General features: G+C 47.7%; 2 protein-coding genes and 1 long non-coding RNA gene across 8 annotated transcripts in view; 2 read left to right on the forward strand and 1 right to left on the reverse strand.

Annotated features, from left to right (window-relative positions):
* mgaa (MAX dimerization protein MGA a) overlaps window positions 1-588 on the forward strand; it is a 42,582-nt gene extending 41,994 nt beyond the window's left edge. For all 4 annotated transcript variants that reach the window (XM_088308217.1, XM_088308244.1, XM_088308234.1 and 1 more), the window contains one exon: window positions 101-588. In XM_088308217.1, the coding sequence (XP_088164343.1) occupies window positions 101-438 (338 nt within the window). In that variant the 3' untranslated portion in view covers window positions 439-588. The remainder of the gene's footprint in view (window positions 1-100) is intronic.
* LOC148342514 (uncharacterized) lies at window positions 1-1,802 on the reverse strand. The gene is made up of 2 exons (XR_015845762.1): window positions 1,263-1,802; window positions 1-414 (listed from the first exon to the last, which is right to left on the reverse strand). It is a non-coding gene; the product is annotated as an uncharacterized LOC148342514 (long non-coding RNA).
* The window catches only part of mapkbp1 (mitogen-activated protein kinase binding protein 1), a 27,176-nt gene continuing 8,623 nt past the window's right edge, over window positions 1,248-19,800 (forward strand). For 2 of the 3 annotated variants that reach the window (XM_088308256.1, XM_088308265.1), the window contains exons 1-25: window positions 1,248-1,581; window positions 2,476-2,567; window positions 3,352-3,414; window positions 3,504-3,561; window positions 5,512-5,682; window positions 7,072-7,209; window positions 7,289-7,471; window positions 8,789-8,949; window positions 9,333-9,531; window positions 9,625-9,759; window positions 10,419-10,624; window positions 10,706-10,797; window positions 11,969-12,094; window positions 12,180-12,250; window positions 12,337-12,458; window positions 12,524-12,599; window positions 12,753-12,864; window positions 12,946-13,009; window positions 13,075-13,277; window positions 13,351-13,376; window positions 13,870-14,007; window positions 14,092-14,205; window positions 18,775-19,021; window positions 19,124-19,349; window positions 19,521-19,705. In XM_088308256.1, coding sequence (XP_088164382.1) covers window positions 1,462-1,581; window positions 2,476-2,567; window positions 3,352-3,414; window positions 3,504-3,561; window positions 5,512-5,682; window positions 7,072-7,209; window positions 7,289-7,471; window positions 8,789-8,949; window positions 9,333-9,531; window positions 9,625-9,759; window positions 10,419-10,624; window positions 10,706-10,797; window positions 11,969-12,094; window positions 12,180-12,250; window positions 12,337-12,458; window positions 12,524-12,599; window positions 12,753-12,864; window positions 12,946-13,009; window positions 13,075-13,277; window positions 13,351-13,376; window positions 13,870-14,007; window positions 14,092-14,205; window positions 18,775-19,021; window positions 19,124-19,349; window positions 19,521-19,705 — 3,328 coding nt within the window. In that variant the 5' untranslated portion in view covers window positions 1,248-1,461. Of the gene's footprint in view, window positions 1,582-2,475; window positions 2,568-2,591; window positions 3,267-3,351; window positions 3,415-3,503; window positions 3,562-5,511; window positions 5,683-7,071; window positions 7,210-7,288; window positions 7,472-8,788; window positions 8,950-9,332; window positions 9,532-9,624; window positions 9,760-10,418; window positions 10,625-10,705; window positions 10,798-11,968; window positions 12,095-12,179; window positions 12,251-12,336; window positions 12,459-12,523; window positions 12,600-12,752; window positions 12,865-12,945; window positions 13,010-13,074; window positions 13,278-13,350; window positions 13,377-13,869; window positions 14,008-14,091; window positions 14,206-18,774; window positions 19,022-19,123; window positions 19,350-19,520; window positions 19,706-19,800 lie in introns of those variants that run through there. The other variant, XM_088308273.1, reaches the window with a different exon arrangement.

Consider the following 19,800-nt stretch of genomic DNA (forward strand, 5'->3'; position numbering starts at 1 on the left):
TTGCTATGAGTGCTTTAATAGGTGAAAAAGCGCAGTACAAGTCAAAGACCATGTCCCATACGGACACACACAAGCTGAAGTCCACATCTTTCGTCCCCAGTTGATATCCCGAACAGCTTGTTCACGGTGGCTCCTGCCAGGACGCTGCCACCTGAGTCGCCGCCCCCCTTGTCGTCCATTCTCAAGGCGTCGCCGGTCAGCCTGATGGCATCGCCATCGCCGTTGCCCTTGGAACACCAACCCGCCCCAGTGGATGAGGTTTCGGGACTGAACAGCCACGCCTTGGCCCCGCCCCCGCTGCTGCACATGAAAACGGGCGGGGCGCAGGTCGAGCACCCACCTCCCGCCCAGGTGCCAGCACCGCCGGCGGAGGGCGTGTCATGGAGGCCCATGCCCAGGTTGGTTCCGCTGGGCCTGCGGGGGATGCCGCCCACGTGAGGACACTGCACTCAGAGACTTATGCGGTTGCCCTGGAACTTGTTGTGTTTGTCTCTCAATTGTTTTTTATTTTTCTACATTGTAATTGCATAACAGACGTCTGCAACACTAATTTAAATAAAGTTTGACCACATCTGTTTTAACCTTGAACGTCTACGCTCGCTTCATTAGCTTGTGTCTTTTCATTCATCTGTTTGTTCTCATCAGCGTGTCAGTTGAGCTGGACTCAATCCCAGTTGACCTTGTGGTAAAGAGGCAACAGATGGACTGGTCGCCAGTGACTGTGCATCTGGACAATGGAGTGGTTGCCAGTCAAAAGAAGTCGGGGTATATTGGACTGGTCGCTAACCAGTGTCAGGACATACATACACAATGGACAAGTATGTGTGGACAGTGGATTGATCCCCAGCCATTGGCAGGGCGCGCAAACTAAATAGACTGGTCGCCATTCCACATCAGGGTACATACAATGTCAACGTATGTTTAGACTAATGGGGTGGTACCCAACAATTGTCTAGCTTTGTAAGGGACTGGTCGCCAATGACTCAGGACATGTTGACAATTGACTGGTCTCCTGTCAATGTCAGGTCATGCCTCGACCACGGACTGGCCGCCGATCAATATCGACAAACAATGGGTTAAAGATGGGAGAAGTATTAGGTATTTATTTTTAGTCTCTTGAAGTTTAGCTAATTTATTTTAGTGTTCAAACGAGACAACGAGGTAATATTTTCTGTAAGGAAAAAAAGAGCAACTTCCTTCAGGTAGTTTTACTTTGCAAGTGAAGACCGGAAACACTTGTGCCGCGTGCTGACGTGACTCACCTCTGCGTCCGTGCAAATGTGTGGCTGCGTTTCCTTTCTTCTCCGCGGCGCCACGCTGCGATGCGGAACCGCAGCTGTCGAACGGACCGGTCCAGAGCTGCGAGGAGGAAATTTGGGGAAGGCTTTGGTTCGGCTCGGCTGAGCAAGGTCGGACTCGCAGACGTTATGCCGCAGGGAGCTAGCCGCTAGCAACAAAGCTATGAGCGGCGACGGCGGAGGCGGAGGCGCCATCAGCCGCCGCATCAAGAATCTGCTCAGATCGCCGTCAATCAAACTTCGGGGGCGGGGCCGAGCTAGACGTCATCAGCTAAGCGACAAGGTGCCGAAAAGCGACAACTTTGTTCTTTCAAATTTTCAGCCTGAATTTCAGCGTTTAGCGCCTTGAGCGCATCTTGCTATGTGTGCGTTTTCAACACGTGATACATTTACGGCTTATGTTACCATACCACGGTGCCTTGACTTTGGCGTTGAAATTATTCCCTGACTGAGCCACTGTATTTCACTTCTGTTGTCTGCATGCCGGCAAACGTAAAGATTTGTTAGCGGGCCACCGGCTTGTCTGAGACATGACACGTGATCATCATTTTATTGGGTCTCATACTGGCCTTTGATGCCCATGGTCACATTGTCACATGACTTGTGGCAATGTGACTCAGATGGCCCTGTGCTCTGTCGTTTCGCTAAAGTGACTTGTAAATTGAAAAGTCAACAACAATTTCACACGTGACTTAAAAAGTGACTTTTGAATTTTGACGTATGCCACTTGTAATAATTCGGAATGTTAAACAGCCCATTTGACTCCTGGTAATGTTACTTGTGGTCATTTGGCACGTGGTCACTCAGTATCCGTTATTTGGCTTATGCATATTAACTGCTATTTTTTTTTATTGCCCAACTGGTGCACATTACTTTCAATGAAAAATATGAAATTGTCATTTGGCACATGGTCTTTTAAAATGGACAGCAGCCATCTTGTTTTGCGTGTATTTCCAAGCAAATGCTAAACGTACCCTAACTAATGTGACCTGTTTTGCAAGTGTCGACAAACATTTGCGCGTTCGCGCATGTCAAAGCGCCTGCAGAGGGTTGTGCTGCATGAGCGGCACTAACTTGTCTGTCAAGTCTTGTTCTTCAAGTTTTTTAAAAGCTGAAGCTGAGGGTCCTGTGACTCGCTAACAGATGCTAAAGTGCTACCCCATTTCCTTCCCCGCAGGCGACCTTGGAAAAGGTTCTGGGCATCACGTCGCCTGGCAACCGTGCGCTATCATGTGATCCAAGGAGTGGCCTCTTGGCATACCCCGCCGGGTGAGGGACTCAAATTGGCATCAGAGTTGAAGCAGGAAGTAGCACCCGTGCATGATTGCGATGTTGCTTGTGTCTACAAGCAAGTTTATTTATTTGTCCACCGCAGTCACAGACTGGACTGAAACATTTAATGTCTACCAGGAAGTTTGGCGTGGATGGGTCATAGTTTTTCACAGATCAATGCTTCGAGGCCTAGGTCAAAGGTCAAGATCACAGCGATGTCAAATATGTGGAACACAAGGAATTTTTTTTTTCCCTGCAAATTGTATTCAATTTTCTCCTAGCTTTGTAGACATGCGGACGAGAGCGATAGCCGCTTTGTTGATTCCTTTTTTGGGATGCGATTGACCTTGTCTTCAAAATGCGGGTCAGCTAACAAGCTGAAAAATGTATTCGCAGCAAATCACATCAAGTCAAACATCAACTTATCGGCCTTTGTGAAGGTTTTGCAGGCTAAAGCGATTGCAAAGTTGTATGTCGTAATGTCTATGCCTCACGTCAATGCGCAAATGTCAGCTCGCCAGTCAGCCAATTAAAGTTGACGTTGCGACTTGATGCGATCTACGCCAACGAACAAAAGTGAATTTTGAAGAAGAAGAGGTGGAGGGGGCAGTAAGGCACAGGCTAGGTGAGCAGCGACAGTCAGCGTGGTGAAGATGATGTCATATTGTGATAATACTCACGTCTTAACTAACCCAGGTGATTCTTAGCACATTAATTTGTTATTGTGATTTCCATATTATTAACATCATTACCATAACCGTGTGCATGTTTGCGCATGCAGGTGTGTTGTGGTCCTGCTGCATCCTCGCAAGAACAAACAACGTCACATCTTCAATGCGTCAAGGTAAACGCATCATCATTGGCCATGTTTGGTGCCGTTGCCATGGTGACACGCTTGCACGTGTGTGTGTGTGTGCGCGCATGTGTTTGCAGGAAGACCATCACCACGGTGGCCTTCTCACCTGATGGCAAGCATGTGGTCACTGGCGAGGTGAGTCCTGACTTGTGTGATGCTGATCATTTGACACGTAACCGTATTTTCCGGACAACACGTTGCGCCGGAGTTGAAGTTGAAGCGGCCCAAAAATGTATAATGAGGTAGAAAAAAACAAAACAAAAACATACATACGTCACACTGAAGTGTGATGCGACGTTGACACCGAATCCATTTTGAGCGTTTCGCTTGGGTTAATATGCTGGTGCTTCACCGCGCAGCCGCTCCTTTGCGCTCACGGGGAGTTTGCTTCGCTTTGTGACCACCACAACGTTTCCGGGAGCTCGCAAAGGAAAAAAATCTTTTCAAATCGCATTCAACCGTCATGTCAACCAGTGTTGGTTTTGGGCAGCCATTTTAGATTTTGTCTTTGTCTTTTGGACGAAAATGCTTATTAGTTTCCGTCACATTTACTCATTGCTATGCGTGATCGTTTTAGTCGACAGAAACTACCAAAAAAAAAAAAACGGTGTTTGTAAATTTATTACCCCAAAACTCCAAAAAGTTTTAGTTCAAACTAGGCAGAGAAGGTTTCCACCCAATAGCAAAGATAACGTAACAGCGGAATCGATGCTCATTGCTCCAAAATAAGCCGAGAACCAAAACGTTTTATTTGGCAACTCTTGTGCCTTTATTTCACTTTAAGCAACATCAATTTTAACAACATTGACTTGTGGTCGACTTGTTCTTTAAGACAGAAGCACAAGTCCAAACTCGATCAAACGTATGTCTTCTCTAATTGTCGCCGAGCGAGTGTCACTGTCGCCGCGGTCCGGCAAACGAAAAAGGAAGGGATGCCAGAAAATTTTGAACGTCTGACGGACCACGAGCTAACAATTTCGTCCCGTCTCATCAACGGAAATTCATGCGCGTCATGTCATGTTTTCGTCATCAACGAGCCGCGTTTAGCTCATCGTCTCGTTATTGTCATCAATAAAAGGCGACGTTCACCAAATATTTTTGGATTCGGTGTGAGCCTACCATCACTTGAATTTTTTGCGGGTAATTTATTTGCCGAAATACCAGCTCAAAAGTGGACTTTTCATCTTTGAAGGCAAGTTAGAACATTGATAAAAGAATAAAGACGATATGCTCACTCACTGAAGGTTATTTAGCGACACCATTTTTGGCTCACCTCTGTTGGTGCTCTGATAGCGAGCGAGGTCGTTGCGTCGCATGAAGCGGAAGCCGCAAGAAAGTCCTTTACATTCATCGCCTTGGCAACCACGTGAACATCACAATCAGAAATCCCTTTATTGTCATCGTACTCAAGTGTGCAACGCGATTAGAGCGCTCCCCTCTCCGATGCAACGTGGAGACGTCCCGTCACTGTGCCGTTGACAAACTCGTCCCTCCAGCTGTGGCCATCCACTTTTCCGTGCTTGTTCTTTTTGTTTAGTTTTTTTTTTCCATGGTCCCCAACCTGTTTCTCATTCACTCCAAACTTTCTGCTGCAACAACAAAAACAAGTTGTTTGTGTTCACTTGTTCTCAGTTGTCTTTGTGACGAGTAGGTGATATCGGTGCATAAGTCTGGAGTGCCCTTTTTGAAATAACTTTTTTTTTTTCTTCCTCGTGAAAGTCACTCCAGTGTCGAATGCCCTTTCTTGTGTGCAACGCGATTAGAGCGCTCCCCGCTCCAGTGCGATACAACGATAATTGAATTCTATATATAAAATCGATTAATTAAAGATGAAATAATTCAATGGAAAATAAATACGAAATTGGGAAAATAAAAAGGCATTATGCGGCTGTTCTGCAGCCAACCGATGAACAAAAAGTGACATTTGGGTCATTTGACGCGCAGGTATTGACCCGAGGACAGTTTGCGACTTGTGGCGATGCGACTTGACGTGCGTTCGTTTGACATGTGACTCGACTTCTTTGAAGGCTGGTCGTTTTCCACGCATTCCGTTGACACGCGCTCATTTGCATATGCGGTCTTCAGAGCGGCCACATGCCGGCCGTGCGCGTGTGGGACGTCCTGAGCGGCCTGCAGGTGGCGTCACTCCTGGAGCACAAATACGGCATCGCCTGCGTGGCCTTCTCCCCCAACATGAAGTACATCGTCAGCGTTGGCTACCAGCACGACATGATGGTGCACGTATGGAACTGGAAAGTAAGGCACTCGTAATCCCGGGATTATTCCTACCTTATACTGTTCCTTTGTAAGTAAGCACCAAACCAGCACGTCGCAACAGAAAGACGGTTTCAAAGGTCCTTGTCCTGAAGATGCCTTTTTAAGTTCCGACTCCCTCTTTAAAGTTTTACTCCGCATAACGTGTCCTGGTCACCCAAGAAGGATCTCGTCCCAAAATGAGGGTCCTTGACCTGAGAAAAGCTTCTTCCGCTGAGTGGGGGCAAGACCAGGGGTGGGCCACAACGGGTTTGACAATTTGACAGAGTGGCCAACCGGGAGCTGACGGACGTCGGAGTGTTTTGGTCACCTCGCCTGATTGGAGAAAAAAAACAAAAACATTTATTCCCTACAGCAAAAACTTATGCCTTCATTTGAAAATGTTAAGTTAGCTGCCAACTTGTGAGCAGCCGCTTCCCGTTCTTTTGTGGACAGCTTGCTGCCTGCCATCGTTTTGTGGCAAAGTGACGGCTAGCATTGTACTTTTTAAAAAGCCCCCACCGTTTCTTGGCGTATCAGGCAAACAGTAAATGTTAGTTGTTCATTCCTTATTGAACTCTCGACATTCTCCACTTACGCCTCTTTACGAAAGGGCTGCTGGGTCAAAAAGGCAAGTGGAAACGTTGAGTAAGAGGCTCCATCCCAGCAAAGCCAATCAACCTAGTGTGCGCCTCCTAGTGGCGACACATCAGAATGACAGGGAAAACAAAACAACTTAAAATGAACACGGTTCATTCGTTCTATATATTTTATTTTTTAAGTTCGGGAGGCCTGATTAAAACGTTTAATGGGCCGCAAGTGGCCCCCGGGCTGTAGTTTGCCCATGCCTGGTGTAGAGACCCTTTTGCCTATCAAACCGGTCACTATGGTTGCTACTCGCCTGGGTTGTTTCGACGCGTGTCCGTTCCGCCTTTTCCAAAATAAAATCGTCCAATTGTCCGTCAAGTCAGCTCACACCATTCTTCCCACCTTGTCACGGTCGCGGTCTAAAACATTTTTGCCTCCCCAATAGTAACCACCTGGGTCTTGTTAGCCCATTGATTAAATAGCCCTGTGGCCAATTGACACCACACTGCACCCAAGTGGTGGGAGGTTTAAAGCAAACATACATTAACGTAGAAAATGGCTCTTACACCTGGTCTTTACCCAAGGGAAGGTTCCGATAGAGGGTCCCCGTCCGGGCCGAAGGTTGCAGTCACAGGAGAAGATTCTTGTCCCTGTAGAAAGTTTTAATCCCGAGAGAAGGGTACTTGTTTCCTGTCGCAAGAGAAGATTGTGTTCCTCATACCAAGAAAAGGTTCTAGTTCTCCTCCAAGGTACGAGTCCCCAGAGAAAGTTCTTGCCCCACATTGACTTTTTGTGTGCGCGCAGAAGGGTGTGGTGGTGGCGGCCAACAAGGTGTCGAGTAAGGTGACGGCTGTGTCCTTCTCGCACGACTCGTCCTACTTTGTGACGGCGGGGAATCGACACGTCAAATTCTGGTACCTGGACCACAGCAGGACCTCCAAGGTGACGCTTATCTTTGTTGTCATGCGACCCACCCGAGTTCAACAATGTGGCCTTTGTCTCGTCCCGCGCTCGAGTGCAGGTGAGCGCCGCCGTGCCGCTGCTGGGGCGTTCGGGTCTGCTGGGGGAACTGAAGAACAACTTCTTCTGCGACGTGGCGTGCGGGCAAGGACAGCAGGCGATCTCCACCTTCTGCATCAGCACGTCGGGCCTCCTGGTGCAGCTGGACCAGCGGCGCATGCTCCACAAGTGGGTCGAGCTACGTGTAAGTCCGCACGCGTGTTGACTGTATCTGCCAATGTGCTGACGTGCTAATCGCTAAGGCTCTCGGCTTCTTCTTCTTCTTCTGCTCGCTGGCTAGAGCAGGGGTGCTCATTACGTCTGGGTAGATCGCGTGACATTAAAAAAATAGACGTCAGTGATTGATACAAGGCAGCCAGTCAGATGACACCTGATTTTTTTTTTTTTTTCTTTTTTGGCGACACACGGGTCACCACGCATGCGCAAACAACGGTGCAAAGTGCAGCACAACTAACAAGCTAGCGAGTTGGTTCCCTCCAATTTGAAGCCCTCGTTTTATTCTCTTGAACTCGAGGGGGGTATCAGCATGAGTGGGGGTGCTCGACCGTGTAAGAAGACAAAAATGTATCACTTGAATACGGAGCGGGAGGAGGAGTTGTTTTTCACAATGACGTTTGCCTCGTTTGCCAGTCGACCATCGCAAATACCAAAGAAGGGAAATGTGGAGCGGCATTTTCCGACTGTAGCGACTTTCCGCCGAAAAGCCGGCTGAGGAAGAGAAAGGTGAAGGAATTAAAAAGCCAGTTGTCAGCACAGCAGTCATTTTTCAGACAACTTCCTTGAAAAGCGAAAGGATTGGCTACATCTACATAGAGTGTACAAAAAATCCTCAATATATTTCGAAATGAATTTGCATTTTTATAGTAGGCAGATCATTTTGACTTGGTCATTTCATAAGTAGCTCGCATGCTGAAAAAGTGTGAGCACCCCTCGGCTAGAGGGTTGACTCCGCCCCTGTAAGTCAGACGACCAATTGCGAACATTCAATGTTTTTTTTGTTCATTTGTTCCAAATCGTTTTCACCGGTGTGATCGTGTTTGCCTTTTTTATTTTTTGCATGCTTTTACTTGTCATGTTGTCATTCATTTCATCACAGCTCACTTTGTTCGGGTTTTCATTCTCGTTCTTCCATTCTTCATGATTTCTCTCCTTTTCATGTTTTCACTCATCATGTTTTCACCCGACAATTTCATTCATTCATGTTTTCAGGCGTCACGTTTGTTTTTTGTGTTCTCATTCGGCATTTTTTTTTCAGCTTTTTCATTCATTTTTTCAGTTGTTTGCGTTCATCCAAGTTTTCACCTTTTCCATTTTTCAATCGTTGTTTTACCTTATCATGTTTTTTTTTTTTTTTTCTGTCCCCTTCGTGTCTTGGTGAGGGCAGAGTCCTCGACCGCTCCTGTCATCGGTCACCCCAGCACACCTGAGCCCCTGATTGGCTGAGTTGCCTCCCCGTCGATGGCGCGCCACGTGACGTCACGTGTTGCTTGTGTGTGCGCAGGCGTCTCGGGCCACATGTTTGTGCGTGACGGACGAGCTGATCTTCTGCGGCTGCTCGGACGGCGCCGTGCGAGCCTTCAGCCCGCACACGCTGCACTTCCTCTGCACGCTGCCGCGTCCGCACTTCCTGGGCGCCGACATCGCCGCCATGACGGATGTCAGGCAAGGACAAACGCAACAATACCATTTGTCTGTCAAACGAGACGAAAGCTCGCCACTGAAACCTCTTTTCTCCTTTCTGTAGATTTTGTCGTTCATTGGGCTTCCAGAACTGATTATATAGATACGATATATGCAAATTCCAACTACGATGTTTTTTTTTTTAATTGCAACTAAACCCACAAACGATGATCCCTAAAGACGTCATTTTATTTCCGGGCTATCGGAAATTATATTGTGAGTCTTTTACTGACTCAGGTGCGACGATAGGTTGTGACTTCGCAGCAAAAAAAATTTCATGGACTGCGCTTAATGTGCCCGATTTTGGCCACGGTCATTTGGAACTTGTTTGAACCGCGAGGATTAACTCCTAACTTTGTCCTTAGTCGTCTGTTCCGCATTCGTGCCGACGCCCGTTACCCGGACACGGTGGCGTTGACCTACGATCCGAGCAGCGGTTGGCTGTCGTGCGTGTACAGCGATCACAGCGTGTACGTGTGGGATGTGGGCGACCTTCGAGAGCCGCGGCAGGTGGGCAAGCTCTACTCGGCTCTCTACCACGCCTCCTGCGTGTGGAGTCTAGAGGTTGGTGTCGGCATGGGGATCTCGGGATTCACTGGGAGAAAGGGGCTGTGCTGTTGGATGATGAGATGGAATATCCTCACATCTCATCCGTAGGTGTTTCCCGCGGACGGGGGAGACACAGGCAAGATGGCACTCCCAGAGGGATGCTTCCTGTCCTGCTCGTCGGATAATACCATCCGTGTGTGGAGCGTGGAGGCTCGGCGCTTCCCCAACAACATCCTCAGCCACGTATGCACACGTGCGCGCGCACACACACAGATATCCATTTGATGTTTGAAATGGAAGCTGGCTTTTGGGGGCCTCCACTCCCCCTTTTCTGTGGTGTTCCTCAGGGGTCATCTTAGGGCCTCATCCTTTTTTTCTTTCGGCGATAGAGGAGATAATTCCAATGCATTTTTGCTTGACTGCAATTGGCTGAAGACTAAAAACGAAAGGTGATTGAGATTTGCGTTGACCCAAATTGCATCTTCATTATGTTTCTTAAAAAGTTCAAGACGTCAAAACACATTTGTTTGGACTGGCATCACAATAATACTGCATTGTTTTGACTTTTTTTTTTTTTTTGTCCCTGACAAAGATATAAACAGTAGAGAAAATTGTTGGACTTTGTATTTTAATCATGCGCAGCATTATTCTAAGGAGTTTGCAAGCTCTCGGCGACGCCATCGCTGACACGATGGCAAGGAGAGGCGAAGTCACCGTTGCACTTTGAACCGCTTATTGAAAACTATTTCAACACACAAATGCAAAATGACAAGGAGCTGTTTTCGGCCACGTAGTCACTCGCACACGCATCAACCATGAGGACAGAAACAGCATGAAATCTTTGCTGAAAATTCACATTTTAAACCCTCATGCAAATAGCTTTGATCTTCAACCCCCCCCAGGATCTCCACAAGATCATTTACGTGGAGGACAACCCGTCCAGCCTCCTGGACGCGGACAGCGTCTCGCTCGCCGCCATCAACGAGAAGGCGGGGCAAAGCATTCCGGAGGCGCCGCCTGGCGACCAGAGCCGCGCAGGCATTCGGTCGCTGACAGTCAGTCCCGACGGGCGCCACCTGGCCTCGGGGGACCGCGCGGGTGTCCTCAGGTTGGTGGCCACACCCACTCGGGGAACAGGAAGTTGGCAGCATGTCAATCACGTCACGATGCACGTGTGCGTCTGTTTCAGGGTGCATGATGTGTGCACCATGGAGGAGATTGTCAACGTTCAAGCTCATGACAGCGAAATCCTTTCCCTTGACTACTCCCGAAGCGACACAGGTGAGACGTCATGGACGGCATCGCAAGCGAGGTTTTCCTTGCCTCAAATTGAGGGACGGGCGGTACCATTCTGATCACTTGCCCCTCCCCCAACCAGGCCTCTCAATTATTTTCTCTTACTGGCTAAAACTGACATTTTTTTGTTTCCGTGTTTTTTTCTTTTTTTTTTTTCTTTTGCACGGTTCACTTTTTGCTGTCCCCAGCAGAATGAACAACTCGGGTTATTCACAAATATGTTGTTGAAAATTTGTCAAAAACTACATTTGCATGCGGTCAATAAACCTCTTTTTTTTAAAGATTTTTTTAGAACAAACACATATATATATATATATATATATATATACCATCTTATAATTGTCCATCAAAAAGTCAATAAACCTTCTAAAGAACAAATATTGGCCGTATTTTGATTTTTAAAACCCATGTAAACGCACGCAATAACCCGAAAAAATTCCAATTATCATGCCTGGGTTACTTTGTTACGCTCTGCGTGTTCTCAGCCGCAAGGAATCTTGGTTTTTGTCGTACAAGAAATGCTTGAATGCGTGGCGTTTGGCACGCAACCCACCAGAAATACTCAAGCAGTGACAACGAAAGCATGACGAACGCTCGAGTAAGTATGCCTGCGCACTTCGCGAGCAGACGTCTTCATCAATTTAGTCAACAACTTAAATGTAGTCGCTTTTTGACGGAGGCCGGAAGAACGAGCCGAGGCGGCATAAATTTGCGTCATGGCGTCGTCCGTGAGTCGCCGTTTCAATCGGGTTTTTCTTCATGTCCGATCAAGCCACGTAAACGGATGATCGTTTGAATTTTGACCTTGACCCGAATATTGACGGCACGTAAACGGAGTCAAGTCACAATCCTTCTTCGCTCGTTCGCTCTGACAGCTGTTTTGGACTTATTCGGGGGTTTGGAATCCCAAACTGATGTCACTATCACGTCACATTTTTGAACTATGGGATCCCGGTTTTCTTAAAAAATATGTACTGTACTGTCATTAGATGTGATTGTTTTACACATACAGTGGAACGAGGCGTGGCGGGTTGCCACATAGCGGTAGAAGAGTCAAAATGTAATCAGACGGCAAGTCTTCAGACAGCAAATTTTGCTCTGGAGAGAAAAAAAATGTGCATGTGTGGGGGTGTGTGTGTGTGCGTGTGTGTGCCAGGTGTGCAGTTGCTGGCCACAGCCAGTCGCGATCGTCTCATACACGTGCTGGACGCGGCGTGCGACTACCGTTTGGTGCAGACTCTGGACGAGCACTCGTCCTCCATCACCGCCATCCGGTTCGCAGGTCAGTGAACTTTGAACCCTCCTCCTGACAAGTCCCGACTCACCCGCATGAGCCGTGACATCAGCACCTCTTTCCCTTCCACCAGCCAATGAGGGCAAAGTGCGACTAATCAGCTGCGGTGCCGACAAAAGCGTCTACTTCCGCACGGGCCAGCAGGTGACGTCACGCCGTCTGAACGCTGCGCTGATGACTTCACTTCCTCATGGTGCCCTGACCTCGTTTCCTCCTGGTCTTTGTCTCAGATGGACGGCGGTGTGGCGTTCACGCGAACACATCACGTGGTGAGGAAGAGCACGCTGTACGACATGGACGTGGAGCCCACCAGGAAGTACGCCGCCATTGGCTGCCAGGACCGCAGCATCAGGTGACTCCGCCTCTCCAGCCTGGTACTTGATGATGATGATGACGACGACGGTGATGCTCGTGCAGGATCTTCGACATCAACAACGGCAAGCAGAAGAAAATCTACAAAGGATCTCAGGGAGAAGATGGAACACTCATCAAGGTGGGAAGGGAAAGACGCTGGTTGCCGTGGCGACAGGAGCTCAGCATCATTTCAATCTTTCTATGACACCATATGGAAAGCGCTTCGTTACAGCTCCAGCTAAACAAAGTTGCGTGGGACGGTCTTCATTGTCTTCATCTCTTTGACGCTCAGGTGCAGATTGACCCGTCCGGTCTCTACATTGCCACTTCCTGTTCGGACAAGAGCATCAACATCTTTGATTTCTACTCGGGCGAGTGTGTGGCCGCCATGTATGGTCACTCAGGTTAGGCGTGGCGTGCGTGTGCGTGTGCGTGTGCGTGTGTCTACGTACGTGCTTCACTCTCCGCCTTTCTCTCATTGTCAGAGGTGGTGACTGGCCTCAAGTTCAGCAACGACTGCACACGCCTGATCAGCGCGTCAGGTGACAGGTAGGACTTGAATGACACACGCACACGTGCGGCCACGCCGAGCAACCTTGTGCGTGTGTGTGCAGCTGCATCTTCGTGTGGCGTCTCAGTCCCGAGCTTACCCTGCGAATGCGTCGGCGTCTGGCCGACCTGCGGCTTCCTGCTAGAGGCTCCGCCTCCTCTCACGATGCGCCTCAGCAGCGAACGGGGAAGCCCGGGGAGACGGGGCCTCCTCGCGCGGTCACCATGTCGTCAGACAGCGACAAGGAGGAGGAAGAGGAGGAAGCGGGTACGTGTTGCCACGGTAACGTCATCGCGCTTCCTCACCAATATGACACGGCACCTGTGTTCTTTTCCCTCAGCTGAGGCGTCACGTGACCGCAAGACGGTGAGTTGACTTTTCAGCATTGCTTTTTTTTTTTTTTTTTTTAAACAAAGAATTCACCCAATTTTGTTTTATAAGGGTGGCCTTTTTAATTCAGTTCTAAAAATATGTAAAAGGGAAGCCCTGTAAATTTTGTCCGTTTCGAAGTTTCATCTCTACAAAAAGCGATCTTTAGCGCCATCTTTGTGTTGAGAAACTGCTCAAGTGAGGTGCGGCGTTTCCTTTGGGCACAAATAATGCTTCATCATCAGCTGTGAGTTGAGGCGTTTCGTTTCAACAAAATCCATGCTTTGCCATCATCTTTTCAAGGAACTATGTCACACGGAATTGAAGCGTTTCATTGGGACAAAAAAGTACCTTGGCACCCCCGTATTAAGGATCTATGTTGATGCAAGTTGAGGAGTTTCATTTAGACAAAAAAAGGACTTCATGTGCCTGTGTTGACATGGGATAAGGAGTTTGATTTTGTCAAATTGTTTTGTTTTTACCTTTTCAGGCCCGGCCAGATGGGCGCCTGCCTCGCCGCCGCTGGGCCAGGAGTTTGTGCAGTGGCGACTCTAGCGATGTTGCCGTGGTGACGTCCATGTTGGACCTTAGACAGCTGGACTCGTACTGTTCCAATGGCGGCTTGCCGGTAAGCGTTTGCGGTCTTCCAAACTGCTTTTGGAAAATGTCGGCATGCGCCTAAATCTTTGTTTGACGGCGCTCCCGCCTGAAGAAGCCACGCCCACTTGACGACAGCCCCTCGCCATGCGGCCCCCGGGGCATCTGGATCTCAGAGGCGGGGCTTCACGGGGCCAATCGGCAGCTGGGAAGTCGCCTCAGTCTCCAGGTGAGCGATTAACAGACTGCGCCTAGACAAACAAACGTACAGTCGATGCCGCTTGGGCGCCATATTGGATGTGGAAAAGCACTGGTGAGGATGTACTCGGGACTCCCGCCTACACTTGTTCGTCGTATTTTTATCTGATGACGAGTGACTTCTCTCTGGACTCCAAACGATCAGGACTTCAGCCTTCTCTTGGCACTCTAAATTTCTCCAGGAACTAAAAGCTTTTCTCTGGAATGGGACCTTCTCTTGGCACGGGCACCTTACCTGTAAAGCGCAACGTTGATTGAAACTCGGTCCGTCTTGTGAGCCTGAATGAAAACGCCAAATGTTTACAACTTGTAAGCACACTTTATTTGTAACTCCTCTTTTTGCCTCCGCAGCAAAAAGACTAAACATCCCCGTAAAACCCCGTGCCCGCTCCTCCTTGCCCAAGTAACACTGCCCCCTAGCTGTGTGGCATGCCAATGTTATTGCTCAAAATAAAACAACAATCTCAGTCTCTTTAAAAAAAATCACAATGCAATTGCTCAATTAAACAACAAAACATTCAACAATTACATGACATTCAATTACAATATAACATAAATGTGTATTTTCTTTCTTTTTTGGTGTAAAATTGTGTTGGCTAGTTGATTGAATTCTCCAATAGCCTTCATGGAGAGCCTTGAGTCACAAGGCTGGAGATGCTGTCTTTTTAGTTAGACAGGAGTGGCTAACCATAGCAACTGTTTAAACCAGCGGTCGGGAACCCATGGCTCTCGAGCCATATATGGCTCTTCCGGAGACGTCATATGGCTCCCAGACAGTTTGGAGTTGAGGGGGCCAAAACAAATTAAATTAAATAAAAATATATATATATTTTGGAACTGGTTTTAAAATACTAGTGATAATCTTAATAATATTAAGTAATTTAAAATTAGTTTTAAAGATACATTTTAAAAGTCAGGGGTGGGTTGCGGCACTTGCAATCCGCCGGTGACCCGAGGATCAGGTCGGGAACCAATCGATCGCAAGTACGTCACGGGTCATTGTCAATGTACGGAAATTAATTTTATCAGAGATAAAATTTCAACCCTTCAACCCGCTCAACCCTTGTAACAGGAAAGATGGCGAAAAGAAAAAAAGACGATGATTACCGTACATTCCAGGCTGCGTGGACAGAGGAATTTGCATTTGTGGAGAGAGCAGGATCCGCAGTATGTCTAATATGCAATGACAAAATTGCATCAATGAAACGCTCAAATATAAAGCGGCACTTCGATACGCGTCATGCTTCTTTTGCATTGAAATATCCACCGGGGGACAGCAGGAAAAAGGCATGCGAAGAGCTGCAACGGAAAGTGCAGACGAGCCAGCAGCAACTGCGTGTCTGGACCACGCAAGGTGACGGTAATTCCGCTAGCTTTGCGGGTGCTTTGGCAATAGTGAAGAGTGGAAAGCCGTTCACAGATGGCGAATATGCCAAAACATTTATGCTTGATGTGGCCAATGAACTTTTTGATGACTTTCCAAATAAAGCCAAGATAATCAAAAAAATAAGAGACAAGCCACTGTCAGCAAGAACGGTTCACGATCGGAGCATCATGATGGCGAATCAAGTCGAGGAAACACAAATTAAGGACATAAACGCTGGGACATACTTTTCTCTCGCGTTAGATGAGTCAACAGACGTTAGCAATCTATCTCAGTTCAGTATAATTGCCAGGTATGCTACAGGTGACACACTGCGTGAAGAAATCTTGGCTGTTTTGCCAATGAAAGAGACAACAAGAGGAGAGGATTTATTCATGTCGTTCATGGAGTTTGCTAAAGAAAAAAAAATACCGCTGGATAAACTTATTTCTGTGTGCACTGATGGTGCACCATGCATGTTCGGGAAGAACAAATGGTTTGTAGCACTTCTCCGTGAGCATGAAAAGAGAGCAATCCTAAGTTTTCATTGCATCCTGCACCAGGAGGCGCTTTGTGCTCAGACGTGTGGCCAGCAACTTGGTGAGGTGATGTCGCTGGTCATTCAAGTGGTCAACTTCATTGTCGCCCGAGCTTTAAATGATCGGCAGTTTAATGCTCTGTTGGAAGAAGTTGGGAATCAATATCCCGGTCTGATTTTACACAACAACGTGCGTTGGTTGTCCAGGGGGAAGGTGCTCAACCGTTTTGCAGCTTGCCTGAGTGAAATACGGATTTTTCTAGAAATGAAAGGCGTCAAGCATCCTGAGCTGGACAATACTGCCTGGCTCCTGCATTTTCACTATCTTGTGGACATAACTGGCCATCTAAACCAGCTTAATGTGAAAATGCAAGGGATTGGGAATACAATCTCATCCCTTCAACAAGCAGTGTTTGCATTTGAAAGCAAGCTGGAAGTTTTTCTCAGGGACATTGAAACAGGTCGTCTTCTGCACTTTGAAGGACTGCAGCAATTTAGAGATGCATGCTTAGCAAGCGACCCCACACAACATCTGGATCTCCAGCAGCTATCTGACTATACGTCCAATCTCCTGCAGTCATTCAAGGCACGTTTTGGAGAATTTTCAAATTCATCACTCATCCACATGAGTGTGAAGTGGACAAAATCAACCTGATGTGCATCCCCGGAGTCTCCATCGCAGACTTTGAGCTGGAAGTTGCAGACCTGAAGGCATCTGATATATGGATGACTAAGTTCAAGTCACTTAATGGAGAGTTGGAAAGACTTGCACGACAGCGAGCAGAGCTGGCGAGGGAACACAAGTGGTCAGAAATAAAAAAGCTTCAACCTGAAGACCAGCTAATTCTTAAAACTTGGAACGAGCTTCCTGTGACATACCACACAATGCAGCGTGTGAGTATTGCCGTACTGACCATGTTTGGCTCTACGTATGCATGTGAGCAGTCATTCTCGCATATGAGAAACATTAAGACCAACCTACGCTCGCGTTTAACGGATGGAAGCCTCAACGCCTGCATGAAACTCAACCTCACTACATATGAACCAGACTACAAGGCCATCAGCAAAACCATGCAGCACCAGAAGTCGCATTAAAAGTAAACCTTTTATTATTTTTATTATTATTATTATTATTATATGTTTAAAATACTATATGGCTCTCAAAAAATATATATCTAGAAATAATTTGGTTTTATGGCTCTCCAGGTCAAAAAGGTTCCTGACCGCTGGTTTAAACCTTTCGCTTTGGATCAGCTCCTTCATAGAACTGATTTCCAAGCGCAGTCTTTTTCAGCGACCAGCTTAGTAGATTTCAAGGCATCCATACGTGAGTGATTATCGGTAACAGATTATTGGCACGGGTCGATCAGGACTACCAGCATACAGTTCGGAGAATAAAGTCGACCGAAAAATGGCATTGTCAATTCCCTCAGACGGAGCTAGTGTCTCACCTCTTCTGACAATTCTCTTCATTTTCTTTGACTCCAAGCAAACGGAAGAAAACTGTCCATCAAAACAACAAAGTGCCCGCCACGAACCAATTTTGCTCGGCTTTCGAGAGATACCTTTTGAAATTGAGATAAGGTTGTCGGACAGTTATCAGCCCTAATGTCCGTTTTAACGCCATTAATCGCAGGATTCAACGAAATTTTCATTGCCGTGTTTTTAATCTCATCCGAATGCACTCAATCTTCCGAGTAAAGAATTACATGAATAGGAAGAGTTATCCGAGCTTGGCTGCTGTTGTGTTAGCATTGCTACGGTATCGAATCAATATTTAGGGTTCATGTTAGCAAATGTTAAGTCGCTGCATGCTGTTAAAGCCGGCTGCCTGTCTGTCATCTCCAAGCACGCTGTGTCGGTAGCTGCACGCAATCTTGAATAGCGCTGTTCAAATTCGATGATATGGTCATGGACCCATTCACGTCTTTCATAATGCGGTCAAAATTGGAGTAAGCTTCGTATATTCTGTCTTTTTCTTCTTTTAGGAACAGCCCATCAAGTTTGGCAAATAAAGTGTTGATTTACTGGAATTTCCATCGCTGTTTCTCGCGCTCTACCTGAAAAGCGATGGCTTGCCTTTTTTTCCCCCCCAAGTTGGTGACTCATTTTCCCAGCTTTCGTAGGGTTTCCCTTCTTCAAACGGTGGCGGAACTCTGTAGTTGCTAACCATCCTCTGCTACCAATGTTAGCCTGAATGAAAACGCCAAATGTTTACAACTTGTAAACACATGTTTTTTTTTGCCTCTACAGCAAAAACACTAAACATGGCACAAGCCCATGCCCACTACTTTTTTCCCCAAGTCACACTGTTGCCATGTGAAGGTTATTACTCCAACACGTCTTTTGTATCAAGTAGTGTCTCTGGACAAGAATCTCCTCTCTAGACAAAAACCTCCTCTCTGAATGTATCGCCTCTCCTTGGTACGAGAACCTTATCTCAAGACTAGAACCTTCGCTCCTCTAGACCTGACCACCTTTTCATGAGACTACAACCTGAAACGTCACTTGGAACTACGGCAGTGTGCATTTTGACCCCCCGCCCCCATAAAAATGACGCCTGACATCTGAAAGTATTTGAGTTTTAGTCAGCTGGAATAATGGTGATCCAGAAATGTGAATGCCTTCCGTCCCAACAGGTGGAGCACACGGAGGCGCTGGCCAATCCCAGGCCAGACCTCACCTCGCTGTACCAGCCGATCACGGAGCAGGAGCAGCAGGTGCTGTTTCCCGACCAATGGGAAGACAGAGTGAGCCTGAGCAGCGAGTTTGAGGTGAAGGCCACCGCTCCTGCGAGCGGACAGCAGGACAAACCAAGTCCGGACAGCGGCTGCTCGTTCAGATTCAATTCCAGAACCTCCAGTCCTGACACCACGCCGGCGAAGAGTGAGGCGTTGGACATTGAGCTTGATCGATCGATCTGCAGATGGACACGTTATATTGCGCATTTAGCTAATCCACGCGTGTGTTTCTCCTTTTTCCCGCCAGACGTGGAGCCTACAGAGCAGACAGATGGTCTCAGTGACGACGCCGACTCCCTGGACGAGGACGAGGACACCAGTCCGGTGCCGCAGACTCCGGACCAAGAGGCCTTCCTCAAGAAACATTTTGCCACACTGGCTGACATCGCAGAGGGACCCGGCAGAACTGCTCACAGCTCCAACGAGAGCCTCAGCATGTCATCCAGGTTCCTCTCCCAGAACTCTCCTGCCAGGTACCACTTGACTCGCACCGCCAGTCTTACCTCTTGGAGCATGTGTCCGATCCTCATGTCTTCATCTCTGCGTCTTGTACTCGTTCTGCTCCTCATGTCTTCTTGTGCTCCTCTTGGTGTTCTGATTCTGTCCCTCCTATCCTCTCACCTTTTTTTGGTTCTGCTCCTCAGCCGAACCATCCCTAAATCAGACAGTGCGGAGACCAAGCCCCACCCTGAGGCTTGGAACCAGGACTCAAGCGTGACACGGTCCCGCAAGCAAACAGCAAGTTGTCAGCCAGAAGATAAGGAGCAGAATCTTGATTCTTCAACAGAAAAGGGGGAGTCACACCTCAGGAGGATCGTGAGTGGTCCAGGTAGAACATTTTCCCGCAGTCGGGCATTTTACAAAGTCAGGTGTTTCATTTGTACCAAATCGGCTGTGAACAGAAAGCGATGGTTGCTCTGTTTC

Source organism: Idiotropiscis lumnitzeri, chromosome 1 (assembly GCF_059441095.1).
Source record: "Idiotropiscis lumnitzeri isolate Australia: NSW breed Sydney's pygmy pipehorse chromosome 1, RoL_Ilum_1.0, whole genome shotgun sequence".
Lineage (NCBI taxonomy): Eukaryota > Metazoa > Chordata > Actinopteri > Syngnathiformes > Syngnathidae > Idiotropiscis > Idiotropiscis lumnitzeri.